This window comes from Scophthalmus maximus, chromosome 8 (genome assembly GCF_022379125.1).
Source record: "Scophthalmus maximus strain ysfricsl-2021 chromosome 8, ASM2237912v1, whole genome shotgun sequence".
Lineage (NCBI taxonomy): Eukaryota > Metazoa > Chordata > Actinopteri > Pleuronectiformes > Scophthalmidae > Scophthalmus > Scophthalmus maximus.
The window spans coordinates 20,455,894-20,475,945 of NC_061522.1; the positions used below are offsets into that span (position 1 = coordinate 20,455,894).

The 20,052-nt window shown below is 43.6% G+C and overlaps 2 protein-coding genes across 28 annotated transcripts in view; both read right to left on the bottom strand.

Annotated features, from left to right (window-relative positions):
• kcnq5b (potassium voltage-gated channel, KQT-like subfamily, member 5b) overlaps positions 1-9,946 on the bottom strand; it is a 108,951-nt gene extending 99,005 nt beyond the window's left edge. For 2 of the 6 annotated variants that reach the window (XM_035637845.2, XM_035637840.2), the window contains exons 1-2: positions 9,278-9,673; positions 8,728-9,134 (exon numbers count right to left, since the gene is read on the bottom strand). In XM_035637845.2, coding sequence (XP_035493738.1) covers positions 8,728-9,059 — 332 coding nt within the window. In that variant the 5' untranslated portion in view covers positions 9,060-9,134; positions 9,278-9,673. Of the gene's footprint in view, positions 1-8,727; positions 9,135-9,277 lie in introns of all 6 variants that reach the window. The other 4 variants (XM_035637838.2, XM_035637841.2, XM_035637842.2 and 1 more) reach the window with 4 other exon arrangements.
• A 4,375-nt stretch (positions 9,947-14,321) lies between these two features.
• rims1b (regulating synaptic membrane exocytosis 1b) overlaps positions 14,322-20,052 on the bottom strand; it is a 69,597-nt gene continuing 63,866 nt past the window's right edge. For all 22 annotated transcript variants that reach the window (XM_047334032.1, XM_047334033.1, XM_035637861.2 and 19 more), the window contains 5 exons: positions 19,340-19,484; positions 18,655-18,767; positions 17,611-17,712; positions 17,239-17,378; positions 14,322-17,149 (listed from right to left, as the gene is read on the bottom strand). In XM_047334032.1, coding sequence (XP_047189988.1) covers positions 16,931-17,149; positions 17,239-17,378; positions 17,611-17,712; positions 18,655-18,767; positions 19,340-19,484 — 719 coding nt within the window. In that variant the 3' untranslated portion in view covers positions 14,322-16,930. The remainder of the gene's footprint in view (positions 17,150-17,238; positions 17,379-17,610; positions 17,713-18,654; positions 18,768-19,339; positions 19,485-20,052) is intronic.

The window sequence follows — 20,052 nt, forward strand, 5'->3', positions numbered from 1 at the left end:
TGAAGACAACAGGATTCTGTTCACGTTTATCTTATCATCAACTAAATCCCATTAAAAGACCAAAACAAAACAAAGACTTTTATTCTGCTAATCCGTTTAGTGTGTGTAGTCAAAGCCTATAAAAACCTATTCTTCGTACCGTTGTCCAAAAACACATCAATGAGCCACAAAAACACATTTCACACGTCTAATAATAAGAGAGAAAAATATTCAACATCTATAGTCAGACTGGCCATCAGAAGAAATTCTGCAAAATGTGTATTAATCTGCAAAATAATCCCTAACAAATAGTGTGGGTAGAATTCCCTAAGAACTACAGTGCCACGTTTCCCAGTTTTGCTGGGTACAGAGCCTTTTTAAATCCAAATATACATTTGTGGCATTTCATATTTATATGTGATTAATACTCACATTTTCAGTTTGGGGTTGAGAGCCACGGAAAGGGTGGTTTCAGTTTTAGTCTTTTCATGGGATATGTTGACAATAAAAACTAGACATCAGTCCTTTTACTGCAAACCTTTTCCAAATGTTTTCATGTTGTTTTTTTCAAAACAATATCATGCGACCATTGATTTCAATTTATTCCTTTGCACTATGAAGTGACTGATTTTTGCCTGCGATTCTGTATCACGGTGCACGTTTTGTTGCTTTTGTGTTCTTTGCTGGTGTTTGGCAGCTGACAGCATTTGGACGTGGGAGCATCCTTGAACCCACAAATAGGAAAGAGTTTTTCATGCAGTGAAAGCTCTAAGTGCATTCGAACAGCACAGTTGTTTCTGCAAGGAAACCACTATGAAACATAACATGAGCACAATTCAACGCTTGAACTACCCTGGAAGTCATTTACATCAAACACACATTAGCTGTCCTTTTCCACGTGCGCATTAGACTTTCACCTCTCCTCGTCGAGTTGTTCAGGTGAATTCACACCATGACTGCGTTGACACAGCTTCTGCTCTTTGCTCTTGCCCCCGCACGGTTTGGGGGAAAACCGGTATCTGGACAAAGGCATCACACCTCTGCTTTGTATCACTGTGCCGATCAAACCAGCCAGCTCCTTTTCGACACTTGCACTGAAGCAAACAGGCCGGCACTGTTTACAGCGCTTTGCTCCCACTGTTTATAAGAAGCTTCTTTCCATTGAGTCACATGCTCAGACGCGGACAGTGGGCCACGCTGGGCGCTGACGCAAAATGCCCTTATGTGTCGCACAGGTTAAGAACGCCCTATTGGGAATATGCATGGATGCGAAAGGGCTTTCTGGGCTGAATCTGCAACGGACATATTCCACACCCGAAGGTGAAAAGATGATAAGGAAGGGGTTTAGAGAAAACAGGTATTTTCTTTGTGACAGTCTCTCAATGGCTGGATTATAAAAACAACTGCTCAAATTGTAATACATAACAGCACTGGGATTCGCAGCAGCATCTCATTAGTCATTCAGATGTCTACTAAACCTTTTATTGTGTCTGCTGGCTTCAAAAATCCCAAATAACACGCATCCGATACAGCATTTGGGGTGACTCAGCATCCTTTACTGCATCCTATAAATCCAAGCATTGCACACAATAAAGCAACTGATAGATATTTTTAAAAGTGAGAGCAGCGGGTTCGTGTCACTGCTCCGTGCCCCATGATCGCTCAGCGTGCCAGCTCAGAAACCTGAGGTGGAGGAAAGCTGTATCCTTTTCCCCCCACATTTTCCAGCCCCCGAACATACTTGCAAGGATAAGGGCTTGTTAATCCAGAGGTGAGATGAATGGCAGCACTGTGTGTGCGCGTGTGTGTGTGTGTGGTGTGTGCGTGTGTGTGTGTGGTGTGTGTGTGTGTGTGTGTGTGTGTGTGTCAGCAGGAAGGAGGGCAGGCTGGGACCCCAGGGGCAACTCAGCTCTGCACAAAGACTGGCTCAGTGCTACGACTGTCACATAGGGAACGGATACAAATATGTATGCAGCAGCCGCACAGTATACACGAAAATGCAAAGCAAAGGAGTCACGGTGAGAAAGAGAATAGCTTTTACTACAGTATGAGAGTTACAGAGTCAAATACTGACATGGCCTTTCCCCCGGCGTTAACATTGTCACTTGCATTTTGTTTTGAAAATCGAATATTATACACAAACAAGGGGAACTGTCCCTGGCGCTGTTGTTGAAATTACGTGTGTTGGCAGCTGGAATGCGGTTGAAGGTGAATTTGAAAGCTGCGTACCAATCTCTGAGGGCAAAGAACGTGGTTCAAGCAACCCCACTGGTTTGAACAGTTATCAATCGCTCCTATCTTTCTTCTCATCCAGAATCAGTGAAACGGCTTTTTGCAAGGATAAGATCAGCAGTGCCGCAGACACTCGAGTGACACCTCCGCTCCACAAGCCCTCAGTCGACCCTGCTCAATTTAAGAACTATCAATCAGTCGCATTAGTTCCCTTCTTGTCTAAAGCTACTGAAAGGGCAGTTTCCAAAGAGGTCTCAAAATTCCTCTCACAGAATGACCTCCTTGATTCAAACCAGTCAACCTTTGAGAGCAGCCACTCCACTGAAACGGTACCGTTGTTTGTGACAGATGACCCCAGGGCAGCAACAGGTGCAGCTCAGTCCTCAGTTCTTATCCTGCTCACCGCGCTCTCCAACCTGGGCATCACAGGAAATGTGTAACCCACAAACGTTCACAGCCCACATCCCACAGGGGTTCCCCAAGGCTTGTTGCGGCGGGGCCCTTTCTTAATATGAACCACCTTCTTGGCCCCCGATTATCCGCTCACATGGCTTCTCACATCAGTGGTACGCAGACGATGCCCAACTGTATAAAATATAAAGCAACTGCCAAAATGGCATATATATCAGTTTTAAATAGTTTGTGCTAACAATGAGCACAACCAACCAATGAATAACATGACCAAAAGTGCATTTCCGAACTTGCACCAGCAGCAAATAAGAAAAAAAGCCTAATAGCAAAAAAAGAGAATATTTTTCAATGACTTGAACCTCAAGTATACTACTGCTTGTAGTGCAAAGAATGTAAACTTAAAAGTGCAGTGTTCGAGAAATGTATGCGGCAGGGAAAGTCATATTGTGTGTCCATGGTTTGAATTTGAATCCTTTATTTTCAACAGTTTTGGAAGGAACCATGTCCTCAGCCAAATAAAAATGGCGTTGCTTCCGTCACAATCTTCCAGTGTTGTCTGCAATGACAAACTTTCGACATGTTCTTTGGGAAGTTTTCTCATCTTAGATGGTAGAACAAGTTTGTGGTATTGCCTCCAGTCATTTCCCGCAGTTCCCTTGCAATTTCGGAGATAACGTTCGTTTGCTGAACGTCTGCCCGGGAGAAAGCAATCCATCTCCAAACTACAGACACTGAGCCTTTTTTGGCACTAAGTCTTGTTCGTCAGCCATCTTCTGTATACATAATAAATGTGTAGACCTCCAAGATGCGTAGTGAATCCAATGTGGGTCATCCTAATGGTTTCAACCAAACAGTGTTTGCTTAGTGGCGTAGGAAGGTTTGCACAGCTGTTAATTTGTTAAATAACATGATCTGTACAATTCCCTGAAAAGTGGATCATATACCAACTTCATAGATAGTCCAGTTTGTTGTGTCTGCTACCAGGCCACTTTGCTAACTGCACATGGTCCACACCAAAATGACTCTAAGCAGGTTAGAAATTAGTACATATCTGTGGTGCCCGTGTGCAAGTCCGCAACGGAGTACTGCAATGTGGTTAGAGCATCTCTCTCTGTCGTCAAGAATCTCTTGACGACTCAACTCATCCAAAAGTAACTCCTCTCCCAACACCTAACACTCTAAATATCACTTACTGTGCATTTCTTCACTTAATCTCTTCACTTGCTTACTGAGCAGATTTAGTGCTCACTTAGTGCCGACTTTAAGGTCTCCTGCAGTTCTCAACTTTAGTGTTGTCCCTCAGTTACAAGTCGGTTTGGATAAAAGCCTCTGACAAATGAGTACATGTAAATATGAATCTTAAGCAATAAAAGCCAATGAGGATTGTTCGGTTTGGGCCATTCAAACAGATGATAACTGGATGCTGTAGGAAGGCTTGTAAGCGCATTCGCTCCTCTGACCTGTTCCTAAGGTGTCGGCTCAGGCGAGGCAGATAAGGCAAAGACCTTTATTTTTATTGCCTCCGGATCACAGTGGATGATGAAATTGAACTTCTGTGACTTATTCAAACAGGGTTACAGCTGTCCAAGCAAAACAGCTTGACCAAATTAGCATCAAACACACTGATCCTTACAAGGAACCACGCGCAGACGCACATGCAAACACACACGACTCACACTTAAGAGTAGGATGTGACATAATATTTCATCCTCACCACGTGAGGAATTGTTACCGCTGCAGCCAAACCTTGATCGACTGGTTTAAGAGGTTTGTTTGTGGATAAAATGATCATATTCGTGATAATGTTAAGAAACCAGGGAGTTTAAGGAAGGATTATGTGTGAAAATTATTCTAAAGCAAATAGAATTGTGTCCTGGCATACACCTCTGTTTTTTGATAGTGGCTGAAAAACTGATTGTGAGCCTCATCAAAAGATATAAACCACATAAATAACACCCCAGAATATGATGCTTTCTGAAGTGATATTTGCAATTTTTTTTTCTGTTCAATTTTCATTTTCCTTGCATTGTTTTGGTCTACACAGGAAAACACCCAGCTGTCAGTTGCTCCACTGTGTTCACCAGCTGGTTTCTAACTTAGTCTGTCTGTTGTTTGGTGCTAGGCATGTAGTGTACAGTGGGTTTGCCAGAGTTTTTTTTTGGAAACACCGGTCTGCTGTAGCTCAAACTGATAAAAAACAATGAAGTTGCAGGCGAAAAAACAACAAGCTGATATAAAATTCTCTGTAGAGTTGAGGGAAACTGCAGAGCTGGGTGACAATTCTCTCTGGATCTCTCTCAACTCGAGCAAACCCTTTGATATTACAGTCATTTGATTCATTGTTAATCGGAAAATATTGTTAAATGTAGCTTCAATGTGCTATAACAGTCAATGATATTGCAAAATAAAAGATCATTGTTTGTATATATCTTTTTCCGGCACAATCTGTGGATAATGGATGATGATGATGATGATGAAGACGATGGACATCATATCTTGTGTATGCAAAAGAGTGCTAAGCTACAAGAAACCAGTTAGCAACAGTACCAGCAGTTATATGCATCAAAACCTTGGCTGTGCAACAATAAATCTGTGCTTACACAACATTTTCAACAAAATGAGGTTTTCATTTTCAGAAATCAGTGAGCCACTGTACTTCTCTTGATTGTGCTGCTACAAACCAACTACAGACCATTTAAAGGCACAGTTGGCTTTTATTTTCCAAAATATGTCCCATTCTACTACTGCACTATCCATCCATCGATCGTCTACCGCTTTATCCATTTAAGGGTCGCGGGGGGCTGGAGCCAATCCCAGCTGACATTGGGCAAGAGGCGGGGTTCACCCTGGACAGGAATGTAAATTCTTCATATTTATTATTCTTTATATCTTTTGCAATTGTATAATTTACATTTAGGGGCCACATACAGAAACAAACAACCATTCACTCTCACAGTCAATTTAGAGTCTTCAATGAACCCCCTAAGTCTTTGGACTGTGGGAGGAAGCCGGAGAACCCGGAGAAAACCCACACATACACGGGGAGAACATGCAAACTCCACACAGAAAGGACCTGGTTGGTTTGAACCGGGATTCGAACCTTGCTGTGAGGCGAAAGTGCTAACCACTACGCCACCGACTACTGCACAATTTCCACAGTTAATATTTCATCTAAATTCTTCATATTTATTATTCTTATTCTTTATATCTTTTGCAGTTGTATAATTTACATTTATTTGTGTAGATATTGTATATATATTTTTAAGTGTGCTGTGTGAAACGTTCTGCTGTTACACTGGGATTTCACAGCTTGGGATAAATAAAGTAACTATCTATCTATCTATCATTCCTTCTTAACGGAGCTGATGCAAATGTCTGCCTCAGGGACATTCTGGTATCGAGTATCAGTGGGGTATTTAGGGACTGGAGTCAGTGTTTCCTCTACAGTAATGTGGGTATCAGGGCAACATCCAGCAAAGATAAACAAGGCAACCCCTTGAAGGCACCACCCATTTTCCTGAGGGCCCTGCAACACAAAAGGCTTTTCTTTGTAAATTATGGGTACTGATAAAAGGTTTTTACCCACTTCAACCACCTGTTTCACAAAATAAAAGCAAACTCTCAGTCTGAGCCTTGAAAGGGTTAAGGCGTTAACCGCTCCCAATTCTGATATTTTTAAAGAGCAGTAATTTTGAAGCACAACTAGCTTCGTCATAGGCAGGACAGTGATCATTTATTTCCAAGATTAAAAAAAAAAACAATGTGACAGCGACGCTCTCAACTGCAACAATTGTCGTATCAGCAGACCAGTGCAACTTTCAAGGCCACTGAGCATCATAGCGACATTCATCACAGTACAGGAGAGAGGCCAAAGAGCGGAGAGACTTCAGTCTCTGCATTTCTCCGGTTCAGGCTCGCCGCCGCAGGGATGAAAGAAAATCATTCACCAACTCCCCAGCCAACCGTCCGTGGGTTCCCAACGCTTATGAGCGCTCAAGTGAAGAGCGTCCTCGTCCGAGGATTCCTCGTGGGTGTGCGTGAGTCAACAATTTCATAAGATGTAAATTAGCGATTGGGATACGTGTCGACCAAAGGAGCTGTCTCCTCAAGTCGTAGCCCCAATAAAAGAAGGTATGAGGAGTCAACATTGAGCTGGATGACCCCCATGGCGGTCGCTGACATCATTGCAACACCTCTTTGACCTCACAAAGCCTGGGCAGACCTCATAAGGAAAATATTGATGACCGAGATAGTTTCACACCCCATTAGATGTAATTCTCCTCTGTAAGGGATTGTCACACTACTGAAGATGGATAGGAATGGCTATAAATGATTGTGTAAAAAATTGATTTCAAAAAGGTTTCATATCCTTCTTTACAATAATTTTGTTCCAAATACAGTCCCCGGCAGTAATAATCGAGCAAACAGACTTGCTCATTGACTGTTAGCAAGTCAGGTACTAGGCAGCTCAGAAAGCTTTAAGCGTGTTTTCTTTCCAGCTACAATGTATCGTAAGTGGCATTGGCCCTGTCCCTAATACCACATTCATATCATATCAGAGTTGTTGTGATGACATGCTTCATCATCCAACTCATTATTGCGACTGGGAAACTCTGACTCTTTTCTGTATGCGCAGAGCTCATGTGTGACTTTATACTTACTGTACTAATACGAAAGGGCCTGAAACCCAAAATAATTCAGCCATGCAGACCTTTCATCGTTGGTTTTGCATTTACTGTCACCGCACACCATTTTATTCCTCCAACAAATCATTCTGCAATCATACAACCATCTTGTAGAAGTGAAAGTCTTTCTTGCTGCTTTTTTTTTTCAACTCTACACCTTACATCTAATATGAATGCAATCTGATATGCTATGCGGCAAGACGGCGTGGCGCTTTCTAGCACCACCTATTTTGTAATGAATTTCATTGTGCCCCTTTGAGATGCGACTGAGCCTTCAGTCAGAAATTGCCTGTATAAGGGATGACGCTTTGACACCGTGGTGAACATTGCCCCCCCCCCCCAACCACACACACACACACACACACACACACACACACAAATCCACCTTCAAAACTGTCTTTGCTAAAAGACAAAAAACAACACTGTAGTTTTGTCCAGTGCACAATTTGACACAGGCACTTGTCACAAGGATGCTTTAAAAATTCAAGTGATAAGTTTCAAGAGCTGCTTGGATTAGACTCAATAGCTCAAACTACTCTCTTTCACACACACACACACACACACACACACACACACACATACACACGCTGGAAAAAAAGATGGTGCTCTTCAGTCAGCATGCGTCTCAACTTCCTTCCTCTCAGAAACAGTCATGATGCCACAACAACAGTCACACGCGCGGGAAATAAAATGCAGCTGGTCGGGAGGCCAAGAATGACAGAGGGAGAGAGCAGACAGGGAGACTGAAGATTGTTCCTGATTCTCTAGACCTTCAGCAACAACCAACAGACCCCGAGATGTGTGTTTTAGTAGGACAGATGGGAAACTGAACAGTAAGGCCCTCATAAATGCAAGAAGGCAGTTAGGGGGGAAACATACCAGGCTTTGATATTTAGTGCTACACACACATATTTCGGTGAAATTGCAAGTGTGCCAAGTGTGTTAAATCTGACATTTAAGCTGCACTGAGAGAAACAAGGTCTCCCGCACAGTTAATCGAGAGGAATACTGTGCATCAAGGTTTACAGTATAAGCCTCTCTTTGTATCATAAACCTATGGCCTATATGGATTTCACTGGGTTAATTCAAACAGCAGAGGAGGGATTTTTCTTTGCAAATGCGAAACTGCCTCTGGTAAAGAGGTGCTCATGCTGTGGTGCATATTTAAAGATGAGCTGTGCATTCGGACACCCACCGTTTTCTCACGTGTCACAAAAGGGTCCGTCATCATGCACAAAAAAAGTGAAGAGGACTCAATAGTCGGTTCACAGACAATTAAATAAGACAGGGTCTTTCTGGGTTTGCGTAATGTGCTGTTGGGAGATAGGGTGTCTGGATGTGATCCTGCTGTAAGAGGGGGGCATCAACAGGTGTGCAACCTCAGATACTCCCGGCATGCCACTTATGGAAATAAACTTACACAAACGCGTGGTAGATGAACGCCCAGGCTCTCGGTCTCTCCAGCACGTTGTACAGGTAGTTTTGGAGCCGCCGGTAGCGCACGTTCCTCCGGCCGCTCTGCGCGCTGTATATGAGCGGCTTCCCCAGCAGGCTGAGCCGGGCCCCCTGCTTCCCCCTCAGGCTCTCGGTGCCGGCAGCACCTGCGGCCGACAGCAAGCCGTCCCCTGCGCTGTTCATCATCTTGCGTCCGGACTCCACATCCTTCAAGCCGTAGCCCTCGGCACGCTGCCCCGGCGACGTCCTCATCCAGAGCCCGGTGCCACCTTCGTCTCCGCTGTGGTTGCGCGGCATGGCATCACCGAAGCGGGCATCAAGTGCGCGGAGGCCCCCCCTCGAGCACGCGTGTGCTCCGCTGGAAGCCGTTCCCTGTGCGGACAATAGCAATTTAAAAAAACCAACAAAAAAAAAACAACACGTGCGAGACGCAGTCTCAAGAGGTGCCGAGCCGACAGAGCAAGGCACGGTGTTTGCCGTCACACTCTGACCGCCCTCTTTCCTCTCGCACCAACCTCCTCGAGGTATTGACACAACACAGCCTCCGCGCGTAAAAGGTGTCCGCCGCCGCGCGTCTCCTGTGCGCGGTGCCGTCCAGTCTGGCTACACCACAAGTCCTGGATACACCGTGCGTCCCGCTGAGGCTTTGGCACTCATCTCTCGGCGCTGGCGCATTCCTCCGCGCGCTGCCTGTTGCTCCAACACAAAGCGCAGCGGCGGCGCTCACACGGTCATCTTCAGTCTCGTGCCCCACGGTGTGAACGGGGAGGTCGCCCACGGATTAAGGCTCTCCAGCTTCACTTGAGTTGTTTTGAGGCCGGGCGGCGGCGCGCCTTGGGGCAGCGCGGATGCAAATGAGCAACTGTCGCTCCCTTTGTGCCATTCAATTTGCCGGCGTGGAAACAAACGCACAAAAAAGTGGGGTTCTATCTTACACAACGTTTTCGACAAGCCTATCAGGTAACACGGTCGAGTGGAAAAACACGCGACCACAAAAAGACGGCGCGCCGAACATCTGCAGAAAATATTATGGTGCAAAATCCCAAATTGGCCCGCTGCTAAATTCAGATCGTCTTATTTATTTATTTTTTTTAAATAATATGTCAACGTTGTCAAGGTTTTAGTTACAAAACAAAAACGCTTCACGTTGTCACTCTCTCTCTCTCTCTCTCTCTCTCTCTCTCAACTTCATCTGCTGTCACCACGACCACGTGTCCCCGTGGAGACGCGCTGTGGACGATCGGTTCAATAACAGTTTTATTTAACATCTGTGACCCGTATGTCCACAGTAAAAAAAAAAAAAACTTTTGATTGTGGGTCAAGAGAGTGAATGGACTGAGAATGCTGCTTCCACTGGGTCCTTACAGCATGAATTTAAGTGATAGTTAGTTGTCGGGGAGTGGTGTGTGTGTGTGTGTGTGTGTGTGTGTTGGGGAAGGGGGGGGGGGGGGGGGTGCTATGTCAGTTATGCCTCCTTATGGACTTCCCCTTTCACACACGCTCTCTCTGTATCACGTCACAGTTCTGCGCTGGCTCAGACGACTTGGAACTCTGGAACAACCTCACGCAGCCTCACCCTGAACCTGATTGGCTGCCGCCATCGGATGCAGCTCTGACCGCAGGAGTGATGAAAATACTCGACTCAGTGAGTTACAGAGCATCAATGTGTGTGTGTTTGTGTGTGTGTGTGTGAGGGGGGGTGTACTCTTGCATTGAATCCACAGCTGTGTTCAGGACAGAGGTCTGACCGACCCTCCTTTCTTCCAACGAAACTACGCCATCTACTGGTCGCTGCAGCGCAAGACAACTTTCCCTGAGAGAGAGAGAGAGAGAGAGGGAGAGAGAGAGAGCACGACATCAGGGCGCTGAAAGAGTGCTCGCAGTTCTACCTGGCCTCTGTCTGGATCTCCTTCAGTTGGTGATAAAGGCGATCAACAACATGACACGTCTCGTGGCGTCAGGACGACAGCTCTGTTGCCTTTCTCCGACCCAATACCTTCTCTTGGCACCAAATGTAAGTTTTTATTCAAACAAGAAGTCATCCCAGACACAGAGTCATTACAGGTCCTGGAGCCAAATACTGTTCAAACTCACAGATCTTTATTTGAAAGTTCTAGTGGTGATCACAAAGTCATGGTGTAAATGTCAAGCACAGTCACAAAGAACATCTTTGCCCAGCGTAACCATCATTATAATATATCCCTACCCTGGTTTTATTCATATTCAGGATATGACTTACCTGGAACACGAGAGACCTGATAAGTCACATCTCTGTATATTAGTCATAAGAGTATCCAGTTCTGTTTTGATTCCTCAACAACTCATTTCTGTACCAGCCGAGTTGCCTCCAGCAGCTGCAAATGGCCATCTGAACTTCTCTTTATTCCCTGGATTTTGCTTCTACATCTGATTATCAGTAACACAAAATGCAAACAACAATTACATTTATGATTCGCATTACATAAGTCATTTCATTTTATATTATATTCATGATATTTTTTGTTTTTTTATCGATTAACTGCTCCGTGCCCTTGAGTCGATTCATGTTTCAGAGAACGGTGAACAGATACGATGAGGTGTTTGAATCGGTTTCTATATGTAGTCTTCTAACTCCAAGTTTGCTCAAGACATATTCATGTTTCAGAAACCAGGCCATGGTTGTTTACATGTGCAAACACATAACCAGGATACTCCGAGAAGCCCAGTCCCAACCGAGATAGGCCCCTCGTGCACATGTGAATGCAGTCAATGGAGAGCTGGACAAGTTGACACAGTCAGTTTGGAATAAGACAATTAATGGGGCAAACAAAATGACTTAATCACTCACCAATAAAACTTTCTCTTAAAAAGGTCAGAGCATGAAGCCACATAAGCATTTACATTAAAGAGACTTTTGTAAAACTGGTGTCTTTTAATAATGAAACAAATATATTTTATATGGATTCTTACATTTTATCATACTGTTCTATGTTGCTGTTGTTCTTCAAACTAAAAAAAAGCTATGTACAGTAACAGCACAGTACAGTGGAACTGACACATTTCCACTTGTTCCTCTTGAGAGGAAACAGCACTCGGCTTACGAACCTTAAAACTGTGCACTCCTATCATCATCTAATCTGGTCCCATGATCAGATGGTTTCCTGCATCCTGCAAGTGCACGCACCCCGTCACGAAGCTTCAACCACGTACAACCTTTCAAAAGAAGAATTAATGCCTCACGTTGAACGCTTCTCAAAGTAAACATGTCACTAGGAGCTTATTGGTCCTTTTTTTCTCCACAAAGTTTTGGTTTATTTGCTTTTCTTTTGGGAAGGTCATCTTCGTGGGTAACATTAAAGATCAACTTTGCAATGTTTGTATTCCACTTCCACACACGGCCACTGGCTCCACCGATTTGTGAACCCCGACCTGATTAGATAGATGAATACCATTTCCTGGGAGCAGCATGGAAATTTTAGCGTGGCCTCTGACATGTATGATGTGCGGTTTTCTTTTCCACCGCGCTCGGCGTCCACGCTTTGCACACAGAGGCCACGACCCCTGGATCCGTGACGAGGGGAACCAGGGGGCCCGACTGGCATAGCCGGGCTGGTGGGAGGGTTTCGTCGAGATTGCCTGCAGATGTTGTTTCGGGGGGCCCTTTGCTTATTTAACGAGAGGATGTGGAACATAAATCTCTCAAGGCCTCTGCTGCACTGTATCATATAAGAGGTCACCAATGAGGCCGTGTTGGTTCAACTTCCTCCTCGGTTAGACGCACTGCAGCACCACGCAAGACAGAGAATTATGGTGTAACACTGGAGCAGGACGCAGCTGTCGTGTGCTTTTATCAACAAAACCACATTGTAAGAAGTTTGCGTCACAACCTCTGCTTTTTGAGATTCTCTTGTGACATATTTTCTTTCGAAGCGGTGTAGCTAATGGGTGCATGGACATTTTCTCTGACATTTTCTCTGTCTGTTTCTGTGTCAAGAGAAGAGCGTGAAAATTAAACTAAAGGCAGCAGGCGGGACACGGGCACAGTATTTCTTTTAATTGATGCAAATGAATAAGGGCTCAGTGAATATCAAGTGTAGGAGCCCAGACCTCGCAAAAGGCTCCTTTTGTATTGGTAAAATGATTCGGTACAAAGTAAACATGATTTGTCACTTTGAATGAAAAGGAAGACGTGGACAATCAATCTACGAGATTAGAATGTGACTGAATAACTAATGATATTGGTTAATGACTATGGTTAAACAACAATATCTGCTCAATGGATTCCTTCTCTAAATAGTGGCCCCAAATGTGCACCGTGACGGAGTAAAATAAGTAAATGTCAAAAAAAAGTGTGTGTCTCCGTTAATCTAGCACGTCACAAAGCACCAAAAAATTGGGAGATGTAGAGGGTTTGTTTTGTTTTTTGGCGACATGCCTGGATGGTGCCTGCTGTTTCGACAAATCCAGACAATGAGTGAGTCACTTGTTGGGTGCAACTCTGGGCCAACGGTCACATGTAGCTCTGGAGGATCTGAAACTGTGATTTCCTGAATACAGTATAGTGACGTGTATAGTACAGCTCTTATGTGTAGTTTTTATCTCTTTTTTTGCACATAGATAATAAAAAAAAATCTGTTTCCACCTGTCTTCAAGATAAATCTCATTATGCCAAATGTATTTCTTAATGTCAAAATTCCCTACTTCGCTAAAGGAGTTATTATTTTCATCTTCTTTTTATTATATTAATGCCAGTGGCTCTGAGGACTGTCTGCCACTGTGGTCCAACAACTATTGGATGGATTCGTTGGCCAATGACATTTGACACAGACATCCTTGGTAATGACTGATCCATGTCCATGCGGCTGTAATCTCACCAGGGTGAAGATGACTTTGAATGGACCCAATGATCCCCTGACTTTTCCGCTTGCACTGAGGCTCTGGATGAAATAACTCAATAGGTCAAGAGGCGGGCTGATGAATGGAGTTCCGGGAATTTTCGGGTAAGCCATCCACGCCTGCCTCAGGATACGAGCGCTGGTGACTTGAACTCCAGTGCCATATTACCAAGTCAAGCTTGTCATATATCCAATACCTGAACAATTCTTGTCAGTGCTAATTAACAAACGTTCGAACATGCCAACATGCAAAACTAAGATGGGGAACACCGCAGAAACGACAGCCCCCCCCCCCGAACACCAGTGTTAGCTCCGCTCAGCTGTACAGACTCTCGGTCTTTATTTATGATTAAAATGGCATGTACAGCGAATGTGAGTTATGAATGAGCAGTTTTCTGGCAGACATAGTTATGATAAGTGTAGTTCTTAGGTCTACTTGTCTACATGGCAACAGATCCAATTTTGAAAAAAGGGTTAGGGGTTAGAAATAATAGAATATATATAAATATATATAAATATATATATATATATATATATATATATATATATATATATATATATATATATATATATATATATGATTCTTTTAGCTGAGGGGCTTGAGGACATTATCGAGAAAGCAAGTTTTCTTCCACACATTCTTTTTATTTGTAAATAATAAAAATGAACTTTCTTTTTTTTTAAATATAAAACATACACATCATTTGAGCCACATCTGTTATACAAACAAGAAATGTTGCAGTGAATGCTTTACTTTTTTCTAATTGTGTCTTTTGTTTAAGTGGAACACAGAAGTTGTAAACAATCAGCAATTAATTTTTTTTCCTGTTAATACTGACAAAAAAAAAATGTAAGAAAAAAAAGAAAGAACAAAAGTAGAAGAAGAAGAAGAAGAAGAAGGAAAAACCAGCTTCGGCGCATGACGTAAGGAAAAGTCAGCTCTTCTGAAGTGGGACTGAACATGGCCTGAGCTCAAACACTGGGTTTGAAGCACAAAGAAGTGTTCAGACGACAACTTTCAGAGCAGTGGTACACCTGGAGTTTTGTTTTTTTCCCGGCCGTGTGCTTGAGCTCAGCCATTTGTCACCCAAGTCCACCGCCCTGTGTTTTTTCCACTGCATGGTCCCGAATGACGTATTAATCGCTCCTCATCACATGACTTGGCTCCTTTGCAGTTATCACTCAGCCCAATGAGAACCCAGTGCATGGCTCTTGAGTATTTACAGTGTGTGACTCTCGGTGCAACTGCATTAATTCTCTAATGTAATCTAACAGTTCACGTGTTAGCTGAAATCATCATGTTGAGACATAATTCATATTTCCATATAAGTGGATCCTATTTGTACATATTTATTCATACGTCGCCTCAGCCCCTTGGAGGTATACTATGATGTGAAATAACAGTAAGGGGGGCTGTGAGGTCTGCTCAGTACTACTGTACAGTACAGTACGTCTTCCAGAGGGTCGAGGAAAAAGACATCTACGCAATCGTGGGGTTTCGTTTGAGAGACATTCAGCACCGGACTGAGGGACGTGGAGTAGACTGCAGTTGAGTTCAAATGTCTTTGCGTAATGGGAATGGCTTCGGTTTCTTGGTTTTATCTCTTTAATATTCAAGTACGAGCAAACTGTACAACTGCATGCAACATACAAGCGGCCCTACAGTATGTGGAACTAACACGTATCTAGTTCTGTATCTTTTTTTAATTTTTTACTGTATCTGTTTCGTTTTACAAAAAAATGTGCATGCAGCTTGGAACAGGTTCCAAAGTCATGCTGGCCCCGCCTCTTTCCTGGTGGGAGGAGTCTGCGGGGCAAACGGAGGAATGGCATTGGTGTCTGCGTTCCGACAGATCGGTCCGATTGGGTACTTTGACGTTCACAGAGACGCACACGGGAAACTGTGAGTGATTCTTCTCCTCTTTTTGCGTTTCCTAATATTCAGACAAAGAAATGAGCCGAACGAGTGACGGGAATGTTTCCTTTTTTTTGTCCTTTTTGGGTTTTTTGTGGTTTTTTTTCAAAAAGTTAGACTTTTTGTTGTAAAAAAATCAAGCTCGTGTGCTTGTGTTTAAAATTTCGAAATGATGTGAACTAAGGGGTTGGATAAAAACATTAAAACGTGCCGGGGTGAAGGATTGCACTCCCCCAAAAATGTGAAAAATTGGACGCTCCTATCTTGCTCTTGCGCAGGTGAACAAAGATTTATGTTTTAGTTTTTTTTGCCTTTTTTACAGTGACGTTGTACACTTGTGATATTTCAAAGTGACATAGATTTTATTTATTGGTCAACCTCTTAAGAGGCCTCATATACATCTATACAAAGACGACTGGCCTGGACATTTGCCAGAGGTGGAACAAGGAAAACAACTCTGCACGCTAATCGCACTGTCAATCGTAAAAAAAATCTAAGCGGTGGGATCATCACCAGCAACCCCCCCCCCCTGAATAACACTTGCAGACATTTAATCGTTTTTTTTTTAATCCTCTTTTTTTTTTATCTCTCTGTGTATTGTTTTTTTCTCTCCATGCACACACCAGACTGACAACATTATCATGAGCATTTTACGCACAGTAAAAACATTTTGTGCCAGTAGTAACAAAGGGAAAGAAATGAACGACAAAAGCAAACACACAAAAAAAACAAGTGCGGCTGCCGAGCAGCCATGGTAAACATATTGAAAAGAGAGGAACTTTCGACAGAGAGCGGGACCAGTGATGTGGCTCCAAGGTCTAGGCACCAGAAAAAAGGCCCTGTGCTTCCAGACTGAGTACCCACACGGGAGCAGCCTGCCTGGGGGCAGGAGTGCCGGCAGTCTGTTGGGGTCCTGCAGGAGACCACCGCAGCACGGACTGCGCCGCCTGCAGGCGTGGAGGGTGATTTATCTCTGTCTCCAGTCCATACATTCCGACGCTTACATACATTTTCTTTGCTATTGTTGATTCAGTTAAAAACCACCCTGCTTCACTTTTTCATCCTCTGACGCTGTCTCGGCTCCCGTCTCGAGAGCCACAGCCTGTTGTTGGTCGACAGCCCTGCGTCTTCAGCATACACGGAGAAAAAAACGACACGAGTTTTCAACGAATGGATGTGAAACACTGAAATGCGGCGCTCCCTCAAACAGACAAAATGAACCGCGACAGGAGTGATTGTCAGATCTCAACAAAGCTTTTGTCGTTGCGACTTGTCTCTGATTGTTGTTCTTGTTCTACATTTTTCCGCAATGTGTTCTTTCTCTCCTCGCCACTGTTTGTTTCACCGAGTTTGTTACATCGCAGAGCGGCGTTGGTCCACTAGGAGCGGACCCCCGCCGGTCCAGAGGAGCTGTCAAGAGACGACTGCGAAGCTCGCCGTGTTATGGAGGCAAGTGTCGGGTCCACCAAGGAGGAGGGTGGGAATAACTTGTACCAACCAATGACTGTGCTTGATAAGTCCAGTTCCTCCAATAGGATTTGTGCAACTCCCATGAAGCTTTTGTGGTCCATGCGGCCGTAGTCTCCCCATACAATCACCTGAGAGGAAATCAAATTACACACCTCTAGCTCCTCTTGCAGAAACAACTCTTATCATTTGTAAGGATGTGAACGTATCTCACACTCACCTGTAAGACTTTACCCTGTGGGCTTTCCTCGAATAGCAGTGCTTGCTGGTACAGTGGGTCAAGTGTTTTCCGTGCAATCTTGGTTTTCTTTTTGGCTACATACGCTCCATTATTCAGGAGGTAGACCTTGACATATGGAGCTGAAGAAGACACACACACAGAACAGTACAAAAGCCATAAGTGGGGGAAAACAGCGCCTCACCTATATAATCTAGATCAAACCTCACAGCTGGTCATATCTTTATGAGTGTATGTACTGGATTACCATGTATGCATGAATGTCACATAATGATGTGGAAAAAAACGTGGCGTCTTGAGAGGGAGGGAGGGATTAGCATCTCTTCAGTATCTAAATGTAGGTCAGGTCCTTACCAGGGAGAGATTTGGATCCTGGCTTTTGAACGAGTCCTCGAGCTCTGATGACTTCCACCTCCAGCTGACCCTTCTTCTCCATCATACCAATCTGAATATCGCCTTGGAAACAGAGGAGGACAAGAACTGGAATTAGCGCCCCGCCAAACAGTCAAGTTAGAGGAAATATGGTCACAGTCTGGTCTTGGACTATCAAACATTTTATTCTATAAGACATATGTGTTAAATTTTGTCATCAGCAAATTAATTCTTGTATTTGGCCAAAAACAATGTGTATTCATTGCAAGGTCACAATGGTCTTATATAATAAGCTCATCCTTGAGTCCAAGTGAACGTTTGCACTAAATTTGAAGTAATTCTCTCAAGGGGGTTCCGCAGATATCTGGTTCACGAGAACGGGATGGACGGACACAGCTGTCGCCGGAGCAGAGGCATTAAAAAAGATGCTCAGTTTGATAAAACATGAAGCGATCAATTATGGCATGTGTGGCAGCACTAAAGGTGTCGGACAATAAAAATAATAGTTGTTTGTAGTAGTGGATGCACACCGAGCCCATAAAGATAGTCAATGCTCAATGATCTTCAGTCAAAACTTTTCACCTTTCACTTCATCAGATTCATATGCACAGGGCACAGTCACAGATAAAAATTTTGAATATGTGACAGCAAAAACGATGAACTGATGAATGAATATTTTATATTTCAGTCACATTTATTATACTATACTATAGTATAATTGATAACATTATATCATATAATATAATTACAATATATACTGCATGATACTATGCTAATAGTTATATTTTATTACTTATATTATACTGTATCCTGTTATAGCACTTTGTTTCGTATAACTGTTATGATAACATGTAAATACAATAGTGCATTACATTTCGCACAATCTAACATATTAGGTGTAATATGTAATTACTCTGCTTGGTACGACTGATGTCACATATCTTTTCTTGTTTTTACAATTGAGAAAATATCCATTTATCTTTATAAATACATAAATGAATAAATGAAAAGAGAAGAGTATCATACCTATGGCAGGAGTAGCCAGTGTTTGCCTTCCCACTAACTGAGCTGGTCCCAAACCATCCAGGAAGTCACTGAACTGGCTGCTGGCACCCAGATTCACTCCAGAGAAGATCAAACTAACACAGAAAACACAACAGTAAGTTAGCCGTAAATATGATAAACGTCAACGACTGATTCCTTTAATCTGTTTTTATAATCTCCTACGTCACTCCGGTCGGTGTGTCTGTGCACAGTCAGCGAAGTTCGAGGCCTGAGTGCTCATTTGCCGATGTACAGCAAAAAACTGCCCGAGTGAGATGATCCGTCGCAGTAAACACCAGGCCTCAATTTGATTCAGACAGAGTCTGTGTCTTATCGCCTCACTTTGCCCGCGTGCTCATTATATCACACTCTGTTCACTGTCAGCCGCCTGACACCTACATGTTGAACATGTCAGCATACAAACTTTTACTGTCACATCCATGTTATTTTCCCTGTCAGGTGGAACATCAGTTCATTTCAAGCTACAGTAGCTATAACAGTTTGAAACCAATCGCAAAACAAATAAGACAGCCGCCTGAACACACAGGTGGCAATGTCGAGTAGACCGAATCGGATTTGATCCTTCTGAAGTAGAGAAAATGCAGACGGATGCAGCGGGTGAGTGGATTCTTAAGTGATGAAAATGGGAGGAGTGGGGTTCACTGACTTTCCCTCAGAGTTGCAGCTGTTCATGCTGCCATTGTTGGACTCTCTGCTGGGCTGCCGGCTCATGTTCCTGGTCAGCTCCACCGCCATTCCGGTCTCGGTGCTCCTCTGGATGGGTGCGCCCTTCTCCTTCTTACTCTTCCCCTCTGCATGAACACGGCAAAGACGAGGAGGGGCAAAAAATCACAGCGATGTAGTCATGACGTATTTTCCACCTTAATTCACCCAGGAAAAAAATGGCCAATAGTGACATTCAATGCCTTGCGCTCTCCACCGCATCGTCGTCTTCGGTGATTTTGATTCGATCAAATCTGTGACACATCTTCATGAATGAGCTCTCCAACATGGCTCAAAACTGGGAGAAACGCTACTTATCAATATTTATTATACTTATTATATTTAACTCAAAGTTATTTGTTCAAATTGGGATTTTAACGGTTGTTCTTCTGCTTTGGACAGTAGCCAGGCTGCTGCCATTGAGTAAGCCATGATGCAAACGCTGCCGATAGTTTATGATAGGAGGCAGAGAATGAAGGCGACATACTTCTTTCTTCTCCACTGTTGTCTCCAAAGAGGTGTAGACAACTTCCTCCAAACTACAACACCGCCTGCTAAGGGCACGGAATATGTCTGTTACCTGTAAAGTGTAAAGGCAAAAATAAATGTAGCTGCATTTCTTTGGCTCTTAACATCCCTTGTAAATGCTGAGCAGGA